We start from the raw sequence: 19,537 nt of genomic DNA on the forward strand, positions 1-19,537 counted from the left end.
GTAAAACCTGTCTTTACTTTACGCAGACCTGTCCATTGTTTCTGGGAATCTAGGTTAACACACCTTTGAAGCACCTCTTCTGAGATCTCTCAGTGAAAGCCACCCTCAAGAGAGCACATGATCTGGTTAACTGTTGTAATCTAATCCCTGCCTTGCTTTCTCCCACCTTCATGTACTGTGTACTGTACTTTTCTTAAGAGTGTGCAGGTTTGGGGGTTAGTTCATGATACCAAAACAAACTGAAGTTGCAAATGACTTAACAGTATGTATTGTATACTTCCTATTGCATACTTCATTTTAATTACACATAAAAATGTATATGCTTCTATTTTTAATGAATTATTTTAATTTTGCAATTACTGTTTACATTCAGTATTATTCTGTGTTAGTTTGAGATGTACAGGACAGTGGGTAGAAAGTCATGTCCTATACAGGGTGGTCCCCCCGATAGTTCACCTCCCCACTTGGCCCCCCACGTCATCACAACATTGTTGACCACATTCCCTGTACTGTAATTTACATCTTGAGACTATTCTGTAACTAACAACTTGGAAAAAGTATATATGTTAATGTAAGTCCTTGCGTTAAATGAAGATTTAAGATTAAATACGTGGTTTGAACAAATGTGGTTTAAATGAGATATTCATAGATCAGGCATGGGCGAGGGATTTATAAAGTGTCAGGAAAGTCAAGGATACATACATGTAATATATACCTATCAATACGTGTTCCTCTGTGTGCACACATCAGCCCTCGGGGTGACTCTCCCACCCAGAGGTGCCCGGCTTAGCTGAGGTTGCATCTCCAGGTCCCCTCCTCCTGAGCAGCAGGAATCGAATTTGCAGGGGGTGGAGCAGGAAAGGCTACAGCAAAGGAGATGTGTAACAACAGTGAGAGGCCAAACGGATCCCACACCCTCAGGCACAAGGATCTAAATCCAGGGTAGGGGGGGTTTGGCGGAAGAGCTACGTTCCTATTTAACAAGTGCAGGGGGTGGCAAACTAGTCAGTAGCCTGGAAAGCTACTCACGGTCAGGAAAAAATGGAAGTGTGTGAATATAAAGGGTGACATCAGGACTGGAAAATGAAAGTGGTTGGACAAAGAAAATGAACTGTAAAAATAAAGAAAACAAAGAAATCAGGTTGAAAGGGAACAGCACCCAGAATGGTTGTTCCTCAGCCACTCAGTTTTGCGGGTCATCTTGCCAGGCCCTCTTTGATCGTCTGCTTATCTGAGAAATATTTTAATTAAGCTGCGTTTTTTAGCAGGATGCATGTGTTATTGTGCATGGTATATGCACAATATGGTACATAATACTCCGAATATGGTATTTATGGCATAACCTGAAAAGGTGGTCTATCTGCCCATTCCTGGAGGATATCCCAGACCCTCAAGTGAACTGGATCCCTTGTAATCACCCCAACAGATAAAAAGACAGATTGTAGAATATTCAATCATGAACACGAGTTTACTTCAGTTGGAAAAAACTTGTGGAAGATCATTGCCTATAACGTTTATACTCCCCATGCTTCCAGAAGCATTTGAGGTATCTTACTGAATCTTATAAAACTGAAGAATAGGACAGATTAGATAAAAAACCAGCTGGAAGCTACCTGAATAAGGCAGAGGCAGTAGTTGTTACGAGGCCCCATGGTGGTGGGCTGACAGTTACAGCTGGACACCAGTATGGTCCTGAGAGTTCCTGAGAGGCTTGGAGAGAAACAGTTTGGCTTCGAAACTCCTTATCTCCCAGAAGAGAGCTTACAGATTTCTTGAGAAACAACCTGTGTCCAGTAACCTAACTCAAAGGTGAATTTACTTACATTTCTTCACTGACTATTTCTTACGTACCAGGATTGCCACTATGGGCGTGTATAGGAATCTCATGTAAGGATATTTATTTATTTATCTATTTATTTATTTATTTGAAATATGGGCTTCACAAATTTGCATGTCATCCTTGCACGGGAGCCATGCCAATCTTCTCTGTGTCATTCCAGTTTTAGTGTATGTGCTGCCGAAGTGAGCACAAGAGCATCCTTTAATACAAAGAATGTCAGCAGCTGTGATCAACGTGAGCTGGCTTAAAGATTAAAGAGTCAATTGTTAGTTCAGTGAGTTAACAAATAAAGGCTTTCCTAATTAGCTGAGTTGTGTGAAAAAGCATTTTGATATTCGATTGCATATTATTTGTACTGTTAGTTCAGGGTTTTGTGCACGCATGGTTTCTTCAGTAAGACAAAATGATTTTGAAGTGCACCCACCGTATCTCCCACTTCAGTACCTCCCACACTGTGTGTTTGGGCAGCTCTGCCCAGAATGTCCTTTCCTCGGATGCTCACATACCTAGCATGGTGCTTCATATGGTAAGAATTCGGCAAATATTTATGGAATATTTAATGGGCACTTGCTACAAGATAGTGTCTTCAGTAATTAATAATTTTTGTTATATTGTACTTTGAGATTGAACACGTTGAAATAGGTCTTAGGAAGTACATTTTAATTGTTCTTTTCCACTTCCTTCTTCTGTTCACAACAGCACTGAGACAGAGCTCTCTGCAACATTAAGGATTCTGCAAATATTATGGTTTAAATGACAGGCAGAATTCAGGCTCATATTAACAAAATGCATTTTTTACACTCCAAATCAGGACATTTGATCTAACAAATAATTTTTGGAGATTTTTTTTGCCTACAGCAAACAGTCTGAGAAATATAATTTAAGTGGAAATATATTAGAATATATGAAGCACTTTTAAGAATAATAGAGACAGGAGGAAAGTGTGTAATCAGGACTGTTTCACACACACAAAACACCAGGCTTCTATTTCATGTACCTATTCTACCACTTCAGGTGACCTGGAAAGACTTGGGGTAAATATGTCTCAAGTGTCAACGTGTTGATTTATATCTGTGCATTTCAGGTATAATTGAAGCAAATGAGGGGGAAAACTATCAAATGATCACTTACAGAAATGCATTAAAATAATTTTTAGATGTGTTTTTCCATCTTTCTTACTCCTTTACAGAGATGTGTTTTGTAGATGGTTGCTATGGTTTTGTGCCAATCTGCAGATTTAATGATGTAGATTTGAAATGCTAAGGAAGCTTTTACTACTATTGCCAGCAGATGGTACCACATTTTCTTTCATTCGATAGTCATCCTAGCCTTCTCAGCTATTCTTCAATAATCCAGGACTATTATTATTATTATTTAATGCTGTGCCAGTATAGGATAAATATGGTTAGCTACTACATATTCTGAGGTCCCACTTTTCCAAAGTGCATTTAAATTTCTTTCCTGAGACGACTACTGGTAATATGATAAAAATAAAGAACTCAGGCATTAACAAAGGTCCCCTTATTCCCATCTCTCCATACTGGCTGGCACTCTCCTAGCCCGACTCTTATTGCCTCTTGTGTGAACTATTGAAACAGCTTCCTAATGATTTTCCTATATTTAGCATCTAAACATTCTAGTACATTCTATCCTGTGATGTCCTATTGATCTTAAAGAAAATTCGTATCATGTTACTTCTGTCCCAAAAGCTTTATTAATGGTACCTCCTTGTCTATGAGATTTTGAACAGGTTCTTGGCCTCTTGTGCAGAACTCTATCTCCTATGACCCCAAATGCATCTTTTAAATTCTCCTCGCCCTTTTCTTTCCTAAAGATTCACTAGTGTCCTGGTTAAGATTTCTCTTTTCTTACCTCCAAAAGTTTTTCTCCCCATTTTTTATTGTGGTAATATATGTGTAACATAAAATTTATTATTTTAACCATTGTTGCACATAGAGTCAGTGGTATTAGTTACATTCCTATTGCTGTGCAACTGTTACCATCATTCTCCTGTAGAAGTCTTTATCCAGCAAAACTCAGACTCTATATCCATTAAGCAGTAACTCCTTCTGTGCTTGCCTGGGCAGCACACACTAAAATTGGAATGACTCAGAGAAGATTAGTACTGCCCTTGCACAAAGATGATGTGAATTACTGAAGGATGATACATCCTTAGTTTTTAAAGAGGAGACATCACAACAAATAACACAGAAATACAGAGCATCATAAGAGACTACTATGAACAATCATATGCCAATAAATTGTACAACTTAGAAGAAATGTATAAATTCCTAGATATAGACAACCTACCAAGACTAAATCATGAGACGTGAAAAATCAGAAAAGACCAACAAGGAGTGAGGAGATTGAATTAGTAATCAAAAACCTCCCCAAAAAGAACAGCCCAGGGCTAAGTGCTTTCACAGACAAATACTACCAAACATTCAAAGAATTCATGCCAATCTATATCAAAATCTTATGAAAGCTGAATCAGAGCGAACACTTCCAAACTCATTTTATGAGGTCAGCATTACTCTGATAACGAAGTCAGATAAGGATACCACAAGAAAGGAAAACTACAGGTCAATATCCCCGATGAATACAAATGCAAAAAATGCTTAACAAAATACCAGCGAACCAAACTCAACGGCACATGAAAAGGATCATAGACCTCGTAACATGGGCATTATCCTGGGATGCAATGGTGGTTGAGCAGACACAATCTAAAAATATAATACATCATTAGTAGAATGAAAGATAAAAATTATATCAGCACCTCAATACACATGAAAAAGCATTGGATAAAAAATCAACATTTTTTCATGATTAAAAACTCTCAACAAAGTGCATATAGAAGGAACATACCTCAACATAATAAAGACCATTTATGACCAGCCCAGAACCAACATCATACTCAGTAGTGAAAGGTGGAAACTTTCTCTCCAAGATCATGAGCAAGTCAAGGGTGCCCACTTTTCTGTCAGGCATGGGTTCAGTGAACAGGAAATATGTGTATTGGCCCCATAATATCTATAAGATGTGACATAGACTATATGATTAACACATAAATGAATGAATATATGATTATAGGTGATGATAAATGCTATGGAGAAAAAAATTCATGGTCTGGAATCTTACTCTAGAATAGTTTCCTATAACCAAATTCCCACAGCATGTACTTCTTCTGAAGTTTCTTTTTGTTTTAATCCTTCCCTTTTATTTATGTTATTTAGAGTTTATTTTCTGTGTATATTACATAATAGGTTCAGGCTGCTATCATTCTGAATTTTGTTAAAAGCTAGGTTTATTTTTTCCTCTTCAAATAACACATACCAGACTTGGTCACACCCCAGGGCAAGAAAGACTCAGCTGCCTGGCTAAAGACAATTCTATCTTCCTTGTGGCAAATACTGGGAACAAGAAGCCATGCACTGCCTGTGACCCCGTGTCCCTCTGATGGCCATTAGCAATATAACTGATGTGGTGTTTGACTCTCAAGGAAAACTGGCGGCACGCTACCATAAGGTAGAATTAATTTGCAAATAAGCAATCCAATTACTGAATGCATAACACAATAGAGGGTGCAAGAGAGAAAATTCCTTATTGTTGGTAATAATAAACATACTTTAGAAGCTGAGTAGAGACCAAACATAGGAAGTAATACTGAGGTGTGGAAAGCTGCTACAAAGAGGCTCAAGAAGTTTACCAGGATGTGTTGTTGGGAGTATGTGAGAATCAGGAGGATCTACCTGGACTGCATCCTTTGAGAGGCATGCTCTGGCAAAGGGTGAAGCCTAGAACAAAAAATGCCTTACGATAGATTTGGTTTTGATGAGAAAGGAGCAAAGGAAGTTCTCTGTCCACAGGAAATAGTTACGTGTTCTTGGCAAACAAACATTATCTAGTTTACTCCTCTGTCTTGTAAGATTCAGGAAGGTCTTAACAGGTATGGATTTCCTTGTGCATATCTATAAAATGTGGAGATTGGACCAAAGGGTTCCTGTTAGATATAGTAATCTCAGATTCTGTAACACTTTTCCAATGAAGCCAGTGGTCCTAGATGAAATTAGCACTGCTGAATCGATGTGAGCTTGTTCTTTTTTAGACACAGTGACATCCAAGTCACCTTCTTCAAAGAGATTTCTCCTCCCATCATCCTCAGTTTGTGGCAGCAAAGCCTTTTTGGGGTGAAGAGCAATTATTCAATATACCAAAGGAACCTGAAGTTGTGACTTTTAACACTACTTCTGGAAGTTTGGGCATTTTCACATGGTTTGATATCCTCTTCCACGATCCTGCTGTTACCCTGGTGAGGGATTTCCATGTGGACACCATGTTGTTTCTTTCAAATTGGGTGAATATTTGGCCACATTTTTCAGCTTGTGAATTCCACTCAGCTTGGGCTTTGAGCATGGGAGTCAATCTCCTTGCATCCAATACACACCATCCCTCAAAGAATATTACAGGTATTGTGTAATTGTTAAGGTTTACAAGCTTGATGTAATCCAAAAAAGGAAAAAAAGGTTTTTTCTAACTAATATGTGCTACTTAATACAATATTTTTTACTCTTAATTTTTGTGTACCCAGCTGGTGATATGCTGTAGACTCAATTTTCATGTAAATTGTTTTGAGATTTATTTAGTTTTATTCAACCTGAATTCAATCTTTTTCTTTTTATTTTTTTATTTCAAAATTCACCACTTCTTACTGGAAATTCTTCTCGGCTTTTTGGTGTCATAGTTTGTTATCCTTTTTATCATCTATTTTCCTTAGCATATTTCACTGAAATTAATGAAATATATAACTTAGAGTAAAATATCAATATAAGGTATAAGTTTAAAATAATAACTATGTGATCCCTTTTCACTCTTCTGTTCCAAATGTCATTTTCGACTTATCGCTTCCAGGAAGTGGCATCTGCACCTGATTCTCATAGAGCATTTCATTACAACATGAAGACAAAGGAGGGAAAACTCCTTCTCTCACTGCCAGATTCCCACCCGTACCACCCAGTCGTGGTGAATTAGACTCTTATGCCAATGGTATAGAAGCCAATGGTATGCCAATGGTACAGAAATTCCTGGGAAACCAGGAATTTCAGGGCACTATCTTTTTAAAATTCATCTTCTTGGAACTCACAGGAGTCTCAGGAAATTGCAGTTTGTCAGAAAGATCTTTGCTGTTATCTAAGCTACAAGATGTCTGAGAAGAAATTAAAAGAAATTTATGCCCTAGAGGCATCTGGTGGACTATACAAATATAAAGAGAGCTACTATTTACTGGTTGTGGGGGCGGCTTTCCTCGCAAGTCCCCCCAGCCACCACAGAGGAGAGTAAACATGACTGAGACATGATGTGATCTGCTTGGGGAGGAGAGGTGGCCATTTTCCCAGAGAAAAAAGGCCGTGACCAGTGGCCAGCTTCTCAGGGGAAAAGGGCGTTGAGCTCCCTCCTCCAAGGGCTTTTATTGGGTTGTAATTCATAGGACCACAGGGCGGCAAGGATCAAACAGTAGATAACATTTTAAAGAAATCTGAAGGCTTAGTATGAGTCAGAGTCTGTCAGAAACAGAGTTTTAGGGTTTCCCGCTCAAACCCTTAACATATGAATTAAAGCACTCTTAGCAGAATAGGTTTCACAGGTTTATCAGTAAGTCTTTGTGGTGCCAGATTTTCCCCAGGACACACTCTAGCAAGACAAGGAGCTGCACCCCTCCCCATCAGGTATTCAGGCTTAAGGGGATTAGAGCCAGGCTTCTCCCAGAGCATATCGGGACTGGACTATGTCAAAGCTGGGGGGTGGGGGTGAGAGTCTATTGCTCTTTGTTGCAGCCCAGCACCCCCCCACCCCATCCTTCCATGAAGGCCTCCCAAGTGATCGAGTTTGGCTTAGGTTGCCCCCTGCTGTGAGGGGTCTTACTTGTCATTGACTTCTGACCAAGCTTTGGGGCCAGGGAGAGGAAACTGAGGCAGTGTTTGCTACCAGAGACAAGCTTTGTCTCCTGTGGCTCCCATTCCAAAGGTTGTCTCTTGCCCTTAGCCACAAGGGGTCGAGATATAAATCCTAGAACCAGGCAGAGTGGTCTACAACAACTGGTAATGGCTATTTTGGTGGCAGAAGAATTACCAGATAAAATACAAGACACCCAGTTAAATTTAAATTTCAGATATACAATGAATTGTTTTTGTTACAAGTATGTCCCATTTTGGTAGAAAACATTGTTTACCTGAAATTCAAATTTAGTTAGGCATCATAAATTCTTATTTGCTAACTTGTAATTCTAAATGTGAGTCCAATTTTAAACCGGTTGGAAAAAGCAGAGCATTTATTTTGCAGTGCCAGTGTTTAAAATGGTATAATAATCACATCAGAGACAATTTTAATGAATAATTACCATCTGATATTTCCTGCCTGACCTAATTTAACCATTTTCCCTATGTGTTCATTGATGCCTAGTGTATTTTATAAGAGCTTGACACTAACTGTGTCCTGGAGATATACAGAGTTGATCTCCAAGATGTGCAGCAAAACAATTTATTAATGAAAAGATTCAGCTCTCTAACATTCTTCAACATAAAGGAGGAACTGTGATAGTTTTATAAGATGGGACTCATAAGAAAAATCAGGTTTCTTGTTCTTATTCTGGTCTTGTCTTCCTTGATCTGGCCTCTGATCTAGTTCACCCAGATTATTGCACTACCCTCCCAACAGAGTTTCCAGTTGACAGCTTCAGCTCCATCCAGTCCACTCCCTATACTATAGTTATAAAAGTCATTAAAAGCCATTTCTGATTATTTCATTCTCTTGACTAAAATTTCTCACTGTCTTCTCATTGGCAAATCAAATTCCTTAACATAAAACACTAGAAGTCTGATGTGCTTTTTTCTACCCTTTGTTTTCTTCTCTCACTTCATTGTATGAGTCTTGGAGTCCTGTCAGACTTAGACACTTCCCCATCTCCAACACGCCAGCATCTGCAGGACCTCTGGATGTTGGCACAGGGCTGTTTCCCATATCTATGACACTCCCTCCTACTCATCACTCACAGTGCTTCCTAGGTGATGTCTTCACTGAGAAGGCTGCCCTGAAACTTCCGGTAGCACCACTCTTGCCTCTCAACTGAGCCAGGTGCTCTTTTATGTGCCCCCAAACACCCTATGCTTAACTTTATCAAAGTCATGTCATGTCAGATTATGTACACACCTTTTTGGAGACTGAAAGCCCCTTGAGTGCTGGAACTGCCCCACCATGTAATATTTTCATGGGCCTACTACATACCAGGTCTATATTCTGTGCTAAGTGGTATGAAGATTAATAAGTCTAGACCCTCTTCACGAAGAATCTAATAGGGGAAAAACATAGATAGAACATAGACCACACATTTTGCTCTAGGAATAATAAGGATGTACTTAGCCTAATTTGGGGATCCACAGAGCTTTCTGGACATGTTGTATAAGCTTATGCTATTACCTAGGTAAAAAAGAGTGGGATGGAATTCTAGGTACAGTGGAGAGCATGATCAAAGGTGTGGGTATGTGAGAGAACAAGAGAACAAGTTGCAGGGAAGAGCAAGCTGTGCAGTGTTACCAAGCCATGACTAAGGAGTGAAGACTGGAGGAAGATGAGCCTGGAGGCAAGATCATAACTTGCAGGATCTTACCTCTCATTCCTAAGATTTGGACTTTATTCTGCCAGTGATGTTCTTTCATTGGAAGGTGTTCAGCAAGGGAATGATGTGGTTACACACACTTTTGAGTACATCATTTTGGCTTCACTGTGGATGATGGAACTAAGGACAAAAAGATTGGTTTGCTTATTATTAAAATAGTCCTATTAGGACCTGGGCCAAGATTATTTTAATAGGAATAAAAGCAGCATATGGAGTGAAAAAATAGTTAGGAAATTGAACTTAGTAGCTAGCTAGTTTGATATGGAAGAGAAAAGCAGAATGAAGGGTATAGAATGTGCCGGATTTCTGGGGAAAGTGGCCGGGTGAATGTGGTGCTCTGACAGATCAGAATGCATGGGGAGGAGCAGACTGGAGAGCAGTGGGAGGTGCTCAGTTCTGCTTTGGCCGCGCTGGTTTTGGAGGGCTCGTGAGATATGCAGCCAAAGCCATGCAACAGGCTGCAGAATGTCTGGTTCCGAGGCTTTTGGTCTTTCAGTTAGGCAATTGTCAGCCTTAAAAATAATAATTTTGCCTTTTCCATTTCAAAGTATTCCTTGTTTTGTTACCTTCTCTTATTTTGCTGACTAGCATTTCAAGAATGCTTTTAAATCATAGTGGTAATAGCATTCATGCCTGCATTTAAATTTTTTTCAATTATAGTTGACATATAATATTATATTAGTTACAGATATTTACTCTAGTGATTAGATATTATAACACTTATTAAGTGAACATCCCAATAAATCTCATACACACTGGACACCGATATAGCTATTAGGATATTATCGACTATATTCTCTATGCTGTACTTCACATCCCCACAACTATTCCGTAACAACCAATTTGTACTCCTTAATTCTTATACCTTTTTTCACTCATCCACCCCACTCCCTACCATCTGACAACTGTGAAAATGTTCTCTAGCTATAAGTCAGTTTCTATTCTGCTTGTTTGTTTATTTTGTTTTTTTTTAGATTCAATTGATATATATGTATTTATTGCCATTTATTCTTCATATTTTTAATATTTTTCTTCTTGTTCTTCTTAAAGAAGATCCTTCAACACTTCATGTAATATTTGTTTGGTGGTAAAATACACCTTTAGCTCTTTTTTTGTCTGGGAAGCTCTTTATATATCCTTCCATCACAAAGGATAGCTTTGCACCCTGGCTGGTGTCACTCAGTGAACTGAAGGGTTGCTGTTTTGATTCCCAGCTGTGAGCTGAAGGGTTGCTGTTTTGATTCCCAGTCAGGACACATGACTGGGTTGTAGGACAGGTCCCCAGCTAGGGGCATGTGAGAGACACATGTATCAAGAGATCAATGTATCTCTTGCACATTGCTGTTTCTCTCCCTCTCTTTCTCCTTCCCTTCCCCTCTCTCTAAAAGTAAATCAGTAAAATCTTTAAAATTAATGATGGCTTTTCTGGGTATTGTAATTTTGGTGTAGGTCCTTGCTCTTCAACACTTTGAATAGTTCTTGCCAGTCCCTTCTAGCCTGCACAGTTGCTATTGAGAAATCAGCTGATTGTCTTATGGGAGCTCCCTTGTTGGTAATTAACTGCTTTTCTCCTGCGGCTTTTAAGATTCTCTCTCTGTCTTTAAGCTTTTGCATTTTAATTATGTGTCTTTGTGTGGGCTCTTTGAGTTTACTTTATTTAGGACTCTCTATATCCATGGACTTGTTCATCTATTTCCTTATCAGGTTAGGGGTGTTGTCTTTCCTCATTTTTTCAAGTAAGTTATTGATTTCTAGCTCTCTCTCTCTTCTCCTTCCAGTACCCCAATGATATGAATGTCGGTATACTTGAAGTTATCTCAGAGGCTCCTTACACTATCCTCATTTTTTAAAATTCTTTTTTTACTTTTGTTGTTCTGATTGGGTGTTTTTTCTTCCTTATATTCCAAATTGCTGATTTGTTTCTCAGCTTCATCTACTCTACTGTTGATTCTCTATAAATTATTCTTCATTTCAGTTAATGTATTCTTCATTTCTGAATGGTTCTTTTTATGGTTCCCATGTCATTTTTTATGATGTTGAAGTTCTCTCTAAGTTCATTTACTCTTCTAAATTCATTGAGCATCCTTATAACCATTGTTTTGAACTCTGCATCAGGTAGATTGCTTATCACTATTTGGTTTAATTCTTTTTCTGAAGTTTTTTTCTTTTATTTCATTTGGGACATGTATATTTTTCTCTTTATTTTGGTCTCCCTGTGTTTGTTTCTATGTATTAGGTAGAGTTGTTATGTCTCCTGGGCTTGGTAGAGAGGCCTAATGTAGGTGCTCTGTAGAGTCCAATGGTACCCCTTCCCCAGTGTTCATCCCAGCTGGACACTGCAGATGTGCCATCCCAGCCCCTCTGTGTGGGCTATGTACACTATCTTGTTGTAGAAAGGATTTATCCCTATCTCAGTAGAAAGAATTTATCCCTACTCTGATTGGTTGCAGGGACTGACTGTGACCATCATGGAGGATTAGCTGTGCAGGGGCTTACCTCCTAGAGCAGGATTTACATAAGCAGAGCAGATTCTGCTGCTTGCTGAATCTGCCCTTTGTGTACTTGTGTAGGTGCTTGGGTGGTGCTTTGACATAGTCTGACGTTTTCCATTGGGTGTGCTGGTTCTTGGACCTCTGGGAGGTGCAAGCCAAGGTCAGCTGCTTGCTACCTGTGTTCTGCCCAGAGCAACTTCGCATGAGCTACACAGCAATCTGTAGATGTCTTCTAATTGTGCTTGGCGTGGAGGTGCCCAGGAGAGGCCAAGCTGCAAACCAAGGCTGGCTTCCAATAGTGGCAAGTCTGTGGCCACTTAGGGTGAGGTATGGGGCACACTGATTCAGATGCTGCTTGTTTGAGAGATTTAGCAAAGTCTGAAATGTGGTTCAAGATAAGCCATTCAATGTAAAAGCCACTGGAAACAGCTTGGGCTTCAAGCTGGGTGGGGAAGGTTCTCAGGGAATCACTGTGATGGGGCAATCACTAATAGGTTGATGGAGACTCGAATATAGCTCTCACCTGCTGGCTCTGTGGAAGAAGGGCTCCAACAAGGAGCAATGGCTTCTGCCAGCACTTCTGTCTGGGAGAAAGCAGTTCCTCTAGCTCTTACCCTGATGCCAGCCAGGTTAGTCCCCTCCATACGACCTGGTACTTTTTGAACTGCAGTCCCAGTGCTGGAGCTTAGAGTGAGTGAGCCCCTCATTGATTATTAAAGACAGATTTTCATCGCATCCTTGCTTTTGTAAGAGCTATATTCCACTTCCCTCATAGTCAATCTTATAGCTTTAATAGCCTCAGACTTTGATAGAATGCAAGGTGAGGGCTAAAGTAAAAGTGTATGATTAATAATAAAGCATACACACTTCCTGGAACAAAGACTAAATGTAGTTGATTATATCTGTTGATGTGGAATGTAGAATAAAAGTTTTCCTTGAGATATTGGTAGAAGAATGTCACCATAAAGAGTGAGAAAATTTCAGACTTAGGGGGTAAATTTAGAAGGATCAATGAAAATCTGTCAACAGAAGAGTAAGCTTTTTAAATATTAAAATTATTTCCTTATGGTGGTCCAGCCACTGAAATATAGCAAGAGTGCTTATCAGGGTAAATAACTATTTAGCCACCAAATCTTCTAGAAACTTTGAACTCCTGCCAGAGCAAGTAAGGCTCACCTGTTAATATAATGGTAGATTATCTGATAAATAGTTAATGTTGGGCAATGTGCTTTGTAGACATGTTGATTGGACAAACTTTGAATTGAGTTATGAAAATATGAGTATCACAGAATACTGTTTTAACAGATTACAACCTTGATTTAACTAAAATTGTGAACCAACTGATTTTTTCTTTACTTTCATGATAAAATGTTATCTTGCTCTATCGAAGACAATTAACTGAGGGTTAACAGCTTACTCCACAGCAGGAGAATGGAGTGATAGGTCTCGAGGGCTTGTTTCAGAAAAACAGTTAATCTAGCCCTGGCTGGTGTAGCTCAGTGGATTGAGCATGGGCTTCAAACCAAAGAGTCACTAGTTCGATTCCCAGTCAGGGCACATGCCTGGGTTGCAGGCCAGGTCCCTAGTTAGGGGCCTCATGAGAGGCACCCACACATTGATGTTTCTTTCCCTCTATTTATCCCTCCCTTCCCCTCTCCCTAAAAATTAATACAATCCTTCAAAAAAAGTTAATCCAGATAGTTGCCGTCGCAAAATGCTATGTAGCAAACTACCCCAAACCTCAGTGTCTTAGAGTAATAGCAACGTCTGCTCACGGATCTGTAGGGTCAGCTCAGATGGCCCTGCCACAGGCTGCATGTCTCTGTGCCCCGGGCTGCTCTCTGTGTCTGTCAAGCACTTCAGACAAGTGGCCATCACTGGGGCATGCTCTCATGAGGATGGCACAGAGGGTGAGCGTAAACAGGGAGGGAGTCCTCCTCATGACGATGTTTGGAAATGTCACCCTTATGTTTCTGTCTACATTCTTTTGGCCAAAACAAGTCAAATGCAAAGTTCAAGTTCAAAGGACAGGTAAATACCTCTCACTCCCAATGAGACAAAGACAAAGGTAGAGATGCTAGGAGAGTGAGGAATTGGAACAAATAATCAATCTATCACAATTATGATTTAGTGTGAAAGAACGAGAAATGGGTGTAAATAGATGAGTAACTACATCAGTTCAATTATCTGCTTTGTTGTATTGAAGGCCCTGGGTCAAAATGACCCATAAGAGGGTCATTTTGGAAAAGTTGTATATATAGGAATTAAAAAAACTGATGGGCTAAATATGTGTGATCGTATAACCTGTAAAACAGTGTTTTCCTAATTGTGATTAGTAACATTACAGGGTGTAAATCCCACTCATTAAAAAAATAAAATAGAGTAAGATACAAAATACAGTGAATTAATTAAATGAGGTAAGGGTATTTTTAATGAAAACATTTACTTCTGTTATGGATGCCTATCTACATGTGTACTGGTGGTAGTATAAAATATATTTCTTCTTAGTGGTTAAAAAATGTTTGAAAGTCACCACTTCAAATTATTTTCTAACTATAAGATGTTGTGGAGTCTAGGACATTGTCCATTTTAGAAATATCCCTGTGGTGGTATATGTTATCCATTTTGAAAGTGAGTGATTTTTTTAGTGCTAGTATTTCCTTTGTAAAGTTGTCTAACACAGGAGTATTTTCCTTTCAAACCAGTCAACAATTAAAGCAGTTTTAATGGACGTGTGCTTTCCTTTAAGTGTCGTTTACACCCATGGCTGTGGTTCCTGGTGACCTACACTTGAGATTAGTGAGAGAAGCTAAAAAATCTATATATTTTTAAATAGCTTGCTTTACACATGCTCTTTTAAAATGATTCACTTTTATGAAAAATTTACCGATGAAAAGTTAGGAAATTTGAAAACTTGAAACATTGGTTTTAAAACTCCTGTTCTTGTACATAAAGAAGGAAATTCCATGTTGTATATTTGGCTAGTTGTAGCAATATAAAAAATCTCCATGTAGATTTTTGCAGGCTTTGAAATTAAAATGTATTGTATTGTTACTATATGTTTAATTAGAGAACTAAAATCTTATTTGAAAAAATATTTGGGAGTAGTAATTCTGGCACATTCCTGCATGGCTTTACACTTTAGAGAGAGAGAGTGTGTGTATAAGTCTATACAAGTCATATATTAGATCAATTAACTTAAGAATCGTTCAATCACAATTATCTAAATCTGACACATAGTATCTTACATAAGTACACATCTCAGACACACATCAGGGGTAGTTTATTTACCACCATGTTTCTGGAGATTGTTTTTTCTCTCATTGATCTACGGTGATGTATAAGCAAATGAATGGATTTTGCCACAGTTTCCTGTTTCTGCAGGTTGGAAACTGTTTCCAGCCATGTCTCAGCCTGAGAATCATGACCTAACCATTTAGAAATTCTGTTTCCCCTGTACCTTGTCTCTTTCTCTCTTGAAATAAGTATTTTTTAAAAATATGCTTTCTATTTTAATGAGACTTATTGGACAAATTACAGAGATGGAAACATATTTTTGGAATAAAATTATTATCATGTCCATTTCTAATTTTGTTTCCAAATTTGTAGGGTAGAAGAAAACTGGGATAAGGGTTCAATTCAGAAATGTAGCAAAAGTGTGATTTTAATATGAAGGTAAAAATAACTCATGTAAAGAATTATACAAGCAAAAGAAGCTCAAATAATATGTATCAATAATTATTCACGAACACATTTTTAAGTTTCAGTTGAAACTTCATATACACTTCATTTTATTAAATAATTTTGTGGGTATAAAAGTGAAGGATTCTCATAGTTGAAAAGTTGGAAGATGTATAAATTATAGAGAAGAAAGCAAAACTCACCCATTTATTTCACCACCCAGGAAAAATTATTGCTAAAATTTGGTGCAATACGTCTTCTCTGTTGTCATTTTTTTTTTTTAGTTTTAATCGCACTAGCTCCAAGTAAACGATATCGAGAATTTGGAGTATACCATTCCATACCTATTTTCTATGTATGTGTGTGTGTACGTGCTTCCACCAGAGAACTTCACAAAAGGAAATGTTTCCCCAGGTATCATGCAGTCTAGTTCAGGAGTTTAACTTGCCAACTCCTCACCAACCCTAATAACAACTGGGGGTTAGTAAGATAGTTGAGAATTTGAGTTTCAGGTGAAAATGTAGTGTTTTTTCCAAATTTATTATTGTTATTTAAAAATCCATATTTAACAAGCATTGCATTGTGTCACATTATCTTAATCATTTGATTTAAACTAAAATCTTAATTTACATAATATTATTTATGTATGTTCTTTTTGTTCATCTCTTGTAACCTAAAGAAAATTGATTTGATTTAACTTCTTTATTGTTAGAGTATTTCCTAGAGTTTCTCAGAAGGTGGGTGTGAGTGTATTTTTGTTGTCTTTCTTTTACCGGCATATGATTCCATCTTTGGCTGCATATAGGCTTGTTGAATTCTCATCCTCTTCCTGTAATTGTTTCTAAGCTCCTTCCAATGACCTCTGGCTTCTGAAATTAAAGATAAGAAGTCCTATGCTAACGTGATTATCTTTCTTTTTAATTTTTTTACATTAAAATGGTTTTATTGAGGCATAATTGATATGCAAAGAACTGAGCATATTTAATGTGTACAATTTGATGAGTGGGACATATGCAAACACCACCATCATGGTCAAGGAATTGCTACCTGGATGCCTACAGGATTTTCTCCCTTATCTTCAGAATATAGAACCAGGTTAAGTGTATGTGCCTACATTTTTATTGGTCCCAACAAACACAGAAATGAGCTAATCAAGTCCTCAGTCCATTTGTTCACTCTTTAATCTTTTATTCAGTTTTCAATGTTCTAGACATTTTCCAGGCCTGGAGGCTATAGCAGTAAATGAAACACCATCCCTTTCATTATAATGCTACCTCTATTTGTTTCATTATATCTTACTGTTTTTCTCCTTTGTTCCACTCCCTCCTCTCCTTACGCATGACCTATAGTGACCCTTGAGAGTGCATCTTTTTATATTAATTCAAATATATGTGTATTCTTGAAAAAGCTTTGTGATGCTTCTTATACATTCCCTTAACATGCCCCTAATATTTCTCCATTGATGCTTACTTATTTGGTTAACACCATGCAAAATACGCTATTTTGCAAATCTTAATTTATTCCATCCTCAGAAAAGCCCAGGAACAGATTATTTTTCCACATAAGAAAAGGGCAGCCCCATGAGGTAGCATGTCAAAGGCTGCAGAATCAGTGAATGGCCAAAGCCAGACTGGAACAGAGGCAGCTGGGCACAAAAGGCCCTGCTGTTCAGCACACAGCTCCAACTTCCCAAGTTCAAAACTGAACTCTTGACTTCCTCCTGCTTCTTGTCTTTCTCCAGCTACCATCTTTTCCTTCTCAGTAGATCGGACCTCCACCCTACAAGCTGTTCAAACCAAAAGCCGAGCTATTTCCCTTGACAACTTTCTCCCAACTTGCGTTCAGTCTATGGTCAAATCCTGCCTGCTGTATCTCAGAACATATCCCAACTTGACCAGCACGCCACACTGTCACAGCCACTTCCCTGGCCCAAACCACCATCTTCTCCCACCAGGTTATTGCAGCTTCCTCATCGTCACCTCACTCTTGTGCTTGCCCTATGCCTCTGTTCTCAACACAGCAGCCACAGTGAATCTATAAGAACATATCAGATCATGTGGCTGGGTTCAAAATGCTTTGGTACCTAGCTGGCTAGTTCAGTTGATGGGAGCATTGTCCTGATATGCCAAGGTTGCAGGTTTGATCCCCAGTCAGGGCATGTATTATATCAGAAACCACCAATGAATAAATAAATAAATAGAACAACAAAACAACATTTCTTTCTCTCTCTCCCCTTCTTTCTCTTTTTTAAAAAATTAATACATGGAAATTTAAAATAAAATAAAATTTTTACTATGACCTCTAAAACCTTGCTCAGTGCAGCCTTGTGTAGCTCCTCTGGTGTCCCCATCTATTTTTTTCTGTTTTATTACCTCTATTCCAACCACACTGATCTCTGTTATTTTGCAAACACACTAGACATGCTCCACCACAGAACCTGTGCACTTGCTGTACCCTGTAGCTGGATCACACATCCTCCAGATGCCCATGTGGTTAGCTTGCTTCCTTCAGGTCAGATTCAAAGACATCTTATTTCAGTCTTTTGTGGAGACCTTATCTCTAACTATAGTTCTCTCCCCAAGTGTTCCCTATCTCTCTTCCCTGCTGTAGTTGTTTCCTTAGCAACCACTGCAATCTAATATTTTATTCATTTATCATCTTTATTGTCTGAGCTCCACTCCCAACTGGAGTGTAAGTTTCACATGGGCAGGAAGTTTGCTCCGTGTGTTCACCACTCTCTTCTCAGCACCTAGTGCCTGACAAAGGAAAAGCATTCAGTAAATATTTATTAAAAAAGGATGAGTGAATTTCTATTCCTTTGTGTTTTAGCTTAGTGTATGTGGTATTCCTCCACTTGATTCACAAGAGCAGTGATTCACTTTTCGGTCGTGATTATTCTCTTTTACAATTTCTTTCTGCATTTTTAAAATACCTGATATCATTTCTTTAAGTTTCTTTTTCTGTGCTCTAATTTGATCTGCTCAGGTACTGCTGCTCCCAGTGCTTGCTTCCAATTCTTAAGTGCTATGACTTTTCTCGAGCTCAAAAATGTGTCTCTTTATCAACTGCAGCCCAATTTTAAAACAAAATTTGCCAGAATTATTTTAAATTCAATGCTATGTTTGATTTTTTAAATATATTTATTTATTTATCTTTATTTATCTTTAGAGGGGAAGGAAAGGAGAGAGGGAGAGAAATATCAACGTATGGTTGCCTCTCTTGCGTCCCCTGCTGGGAACTGGCCTGCAACCCAGGCATGTGCCCTGACTGGGAATCGAACCGCGATCATCTGGTTCACAGGCCCGCACTCAGTCCACTGAGCTATACCAGCCAGGGTCAATTCTATGTTTGATTGGCATAAAGCTAATTACTAGTCCTTTTATGGCTTAGCTTCCCAATCTTGAGATTCTAATTCTCATACTGTTCACAAACAATGAATGCTTCTCTGTAAGTAATTTCTTTTTTTAAAATAAAAAGATACATGGGTAGCATATTTTATGAGCATTTGCATATTGTGACAATCATTTACAGTCACATAAAGATATATTCCCTGCATATAAAATTCTTAGATTTCAAGTTTTTCTCCTCATATCTCTCTATATATACTGCTTTGTTAAGATAAGGGATTCAGTATTTCTGAGAAGTTTGAGGTCAGCCTTATTTTTATTTCCTTCAAGATACATTATTTTGGAGTTTTGGATTTGTAGGGAGAGACCAAATCACATCTCCTACAAAGTTAAATTCTAGACTGTATTTGCTCTACCCAGCCTCCTACAGCAGATAAGGAAGTGAGATTGCTACTTGAAAAAGAACTCAGCAAATTTCATGTTTCTGTTTACCCAGGAACACTGATGC

General features: G+C 38.4%; 1 protein-coding gene and 2 non-coding genes across 3 annotated transcripts; 2 read left to right on the top strand and 1 right to left on the bottom strand.

The window, feature by feature from the left end:
* Nucleotides 1-877: 877 nt before the first annotated feature.
* On the top strand, nucleotides 878-10,026 carry LOC118986770 (pantetheinase-like). The gene is given in 10 exon segments (XM_037045870.1): nucleotides 878-942; nucleotides 1,352-1,428; nucleotides 5,179-5,281; nucleotides 5,283-5,315; nucleotides 5,317-5,365; nucleotides 6,018-6,311; nucleotides 6,749-6,863; nucleotides 6,866-6,995; nucleotides 6,997-7,144; nucleotides 9,826-10,026. Coding segments are annotated over 10 exon segments (1,215 nt in total).
* On the bottom strand, nucleotides 1,929-2,030 carry LOC118986825 (U6 spliceosomal RNA). Its single transcript, XR_005066456.1, has one exon. It is a non-coding gene; the product is annotated as a U6 spliceosomal RNA (small nuclear RNA).
* On the top strand, nucleotides 3,914-4,016 carry LOC118986829 (U6 spliceosomal RNA). The gene has a single exon (XR_005066460.1). It is a non-coding gene; the product is annotated as a U6 spliceosomal RNA (small nuclear RNA).
* Nucleotides 10,027-19,537: the final 9,511 nt, after the last annotated feature.

This window comes from Sturnira hondurensis, unplaced genomic scaffold, assembly GCF_014824575.4.
Source record: "Sturnira hondurensis isolate 20B ecotype Veracruz unplaced genomic scaffold, ASM1482457v3 Scaffold0004474, whole genome shotgun sequence".
Classification (NCBI taxonomy): Eukaryota; Metazoa; Chordata; class Mammalia; order Chiroptera; family Phyllostomidae; genus Sturnira; species Sturnira hondurensis.